Here is a 3109-nt window from a genome sequence, read left to right as displayed (position 1 = left end):
AACTGAACTAACCAAAAACCACAATTCTACACAACTGTTGTCCTTATAGTCTGTCTGATCATCCTACCTGTCATTCGGAGTTGGGGGTATTTTCCTCAAATGTCCTTATGCCCGCAGCATGCTGAAGGGTAGTGGCTGAAGCCCAGGGGTACAGCACCTGCTTTCCATGCCAGAGGTCGCAGGTTGACTCCCTGGCATCTCCAGGTAGGGCTGGGAAAGACTTCTGGTCTACAACCTAGGTGAGTCCCTGTGAGTCAGGGAAGAGCAGGGATAGGGAACCTTTTCAGACTCAATATAAGGCAGTATAAGGCAGTCAAAGCTCAGCATTCTGGAATGTCTTCTTCCATTTTGATCTGGTACTCCAAGCTGGAAAAGAAGTAAAAGCTAACAGAGCAGCATTGTCAGCTAGGTTTGCTCCAAAGAATAGGGGCTGACTGGTACAGAAGCACTCCAGTGGTGCTTGACATCTACCCTTTCTGGCTAGCTCCTTTCCACCCTTACCTGCTCTGCTAATGGAACTGGAAGGCAGCCAAGAAGGGAAGGGCAGTCTTCAGACTGCAACAGTACGCACAGAAACTGTGAGTGAGAAACAGTAGCTGCCCATTGTTGGGAAAAATGCATTGCTTCCTAAAGGAACTCGACACTGGCAATGATGCCTGTCCTTGCCGCTGCCTGCCCACCAGGTTTCTCTTACGCACAGCAACCCAGGTCATGTGGGCGGGGAGGGGGGGTTGCAGTGATTTTTAGGAAGTCATTAGTCTGCACCAGGCGTCCTATTGGGAAGACCCAGTTTTCTGAGTGCATGTTCTGGAAGTTGGGCAATAGGGGCAGTACAGGATTCCTACTGGTGTACCGACCTCCCCGCTGCACCAAGGATTCCCTGCCCGAGCTGCTTCAGGTCGTGGCGGATATGCTCCTGGAGACACCTAGCTTGGTTGTCCTGGGGGATTTTAACATCCATGCCGACACGACCTTACAAGGGGCCGCTCGGGACTTCGTGGAAAGCATGGCCTCCATGGGGCTGTCCCTGAATAAGTCTGGCCCAACTCATAGCCACGGACATGCCTTAGATTTGGTGTTTACCTCTACGGATGTTGGTGATCTGACATTAACTAAAAGCGAAACAAAAGAAGTGCCATGGTCAGATCACTTCCTGGTGCAACTGGACTTCTCCGCAACCCTTCCCCTCCGCAGGGAGGTGGGACCGATTCGGATGGTCCGCCCCCGCCACTTAATGGATCCAATTGGCTTCCAGAGAGTGGTAGGGGATGCTTTATCCCAAGTTGATGGCCTTTCAGCTGATTCCCTGGTGGCACGCTGGAATGTGGAGTTAACCAGGGCTATTGACTGTCTGGCTCCGAAGCGCCCTCTCCGATTGCATGGAGCCTGGACAGCCCCGTGGTTTTCCCCGGAGCTGAGGGTGATGAAACAATCGTTGAGACGGCTAGAGCGCCGGTGGCGGAAAACTCATTCTGAATCAGACCGGACACGGGTTAGAGCTCAACGTCGAGCCTACCAAGTGGCAATGGCGACGGCGAAGAGGGCCTTCTTCGCCGCCTCCATTGCATCTGCAGAAAACAGCAGCAGGAGACTTTTTCAGGTGGTTCGCAGTTTATCGGAACCACCTGTACCACCGGGGCCTGGTAGGGACCCCAAGATCTCCTGCAATGCTTTTGCAAAGTTTTTTGCAGATAAAATCGCTCAGATTCAGAAGGAGGTAGACTCCACAGTGGGAGCAGGGCCAGGGCAGGAGAGTGCTAGAGTTCTGTCTGGTCCTGTTATATGGGATCAATTCCAATCTGTTACCTCCGAGGATGTGGACAGGCTGCTTGGATGAGTGAAACCGACCACCTGTCTCCTTGATCCTTGCCCATCCTGGCTGATAAAAGCGAGCCGGGAAGGGCTGGGCGATGGGCTTTGCGGGGTGGTGAATGCTTCCCTCTGTGAGGGAGCCTTCCCAGACCCGCTGAAAGAGGCGGTCATTAAACCGCTTCTTAAAAAAACATCTTTAGACCCGGCCAATTTGGCCAACTATCGCCCAGTCTCAAATCTGCCATTCTTGGGCAAGGTGATTGAGCGGGTGGTTGCTGAACAACTCCAAGCACGCCTGGAGGAAACGGACCATTTGGATCCCTTCCAATCGGGATTCAGGCCTCACCATGGGACTGAAACTGCCTTGGTCGCGCTGGTTGATGATCTCCGGCGGGCTAGGGACAAAGGTGAGAGCTGTTTCCTAGTTCTGCTGGATCTCTCAGCGGCCTTTGACACCATCGACCATAACATCCTTCTGGACCATCTAGAGGGGCTGGGAGCTGGGGGCACTGTTATAAAGTGGTTTCGCTCCTTCCTCCTGGGCCGTGTTCAGAAAGTGGTGGTGGGGGATGAGTGTTCAGACCCTTGGGCCCTCACTTGTGGGGTACCTCAGGGTTCCGTCCTCTCCCCCATGCTTTTTAACATCTATATGAAGCCGCTGGGAGAGATCATCAGGGGGTTTGGACTGGGTGTTCATCAGTATGCAGATGACACCCAGCTCTACCTCTCCTTTAAATCAGAACCAGTGAAGGCGGTGAAGGTCCTGTGTGAGTGCCTGGAGGCGGTTGGAGGTTGGATGGCGGCTAACAGATTGAGGTTGAATCCTGACAAGACAGAAGTACTGTTTTGGGGGGACAGGAGGCGGGCAGGTGTGGAGGATTCCCTGGTCCTGAATGGGGTAACTGTGCCCCTGAAGGACCAGGTGCGCAGCCTGTGAGTCATTTTGGACTCACAGCTGTCCATGGAGGCGCAGGTTAACTCTGTGTCCAGGGCAGCTGTCTACCAGCTCCACCTGGTACGCAGGCTAAGACCCTACCTCCCCGCGGACTGTCTCGCCAGAGTGGTGCATGCTCTGGTTATCTCACGCTTGGACTACTGCAACGCGCTCTACGTGGGGCTACCTTTGAAGGTGACCCGGAAACTGCAATTAATCCAGAATGCGGCAGCTAGACTGGTGACTGGGAGTGGCTGCCGGGACCACATAACACCGGTTCTGAGAGATCTGCACTGGCTCCCAGTACGTTTCCGAGCACGATTCAAAGTGTTGGTGCTGACCTTTAAAGCCCTAAACGGCCTC

General features: G+C 53.8%; 1 protein-coding gene across 1 annotated transcript; it reads left to right on the top strand.

Annotated features, from left to right (window-relative positions):
* Positions 1 to 660: 660 nt before the first annotated feature.
* On the top strand, positions 661 to 2313 carry LOC307203909 (uncharacterized protein). The gene is made up of 2 exons (XM_079955178.1): positions 661 to 1801; positions 1962 to 2313. Exons 1-2 carry the CDS (start codon positions 803 to 805, stop codon positions 1968 to 1970), a joined length of 1008 nt encoding a protein of 335 aa, XP_079811304.1. The 5' UTR covers positions 661 to 802; the 3' UTR covers positions 1971 to 2313.
* Positions 2314 to 3109: the final 796 nt, after the last annotated feature.

This window comes from Podarcis cretensis (assembly GCF_951804945.1).
Source record: "Podarcis cretensis genome assembly, chromosome: 1".
Classification (NCBI taxonomy): Eukaryota; Metazoa; Chordata; class Lepidosauria; order Squamata; family Lacertidae; genus Podarcis; species Podarcis cretensis.
This window is presented reverse-complemented; position numbering and strand designations above follow the sequence as displayed.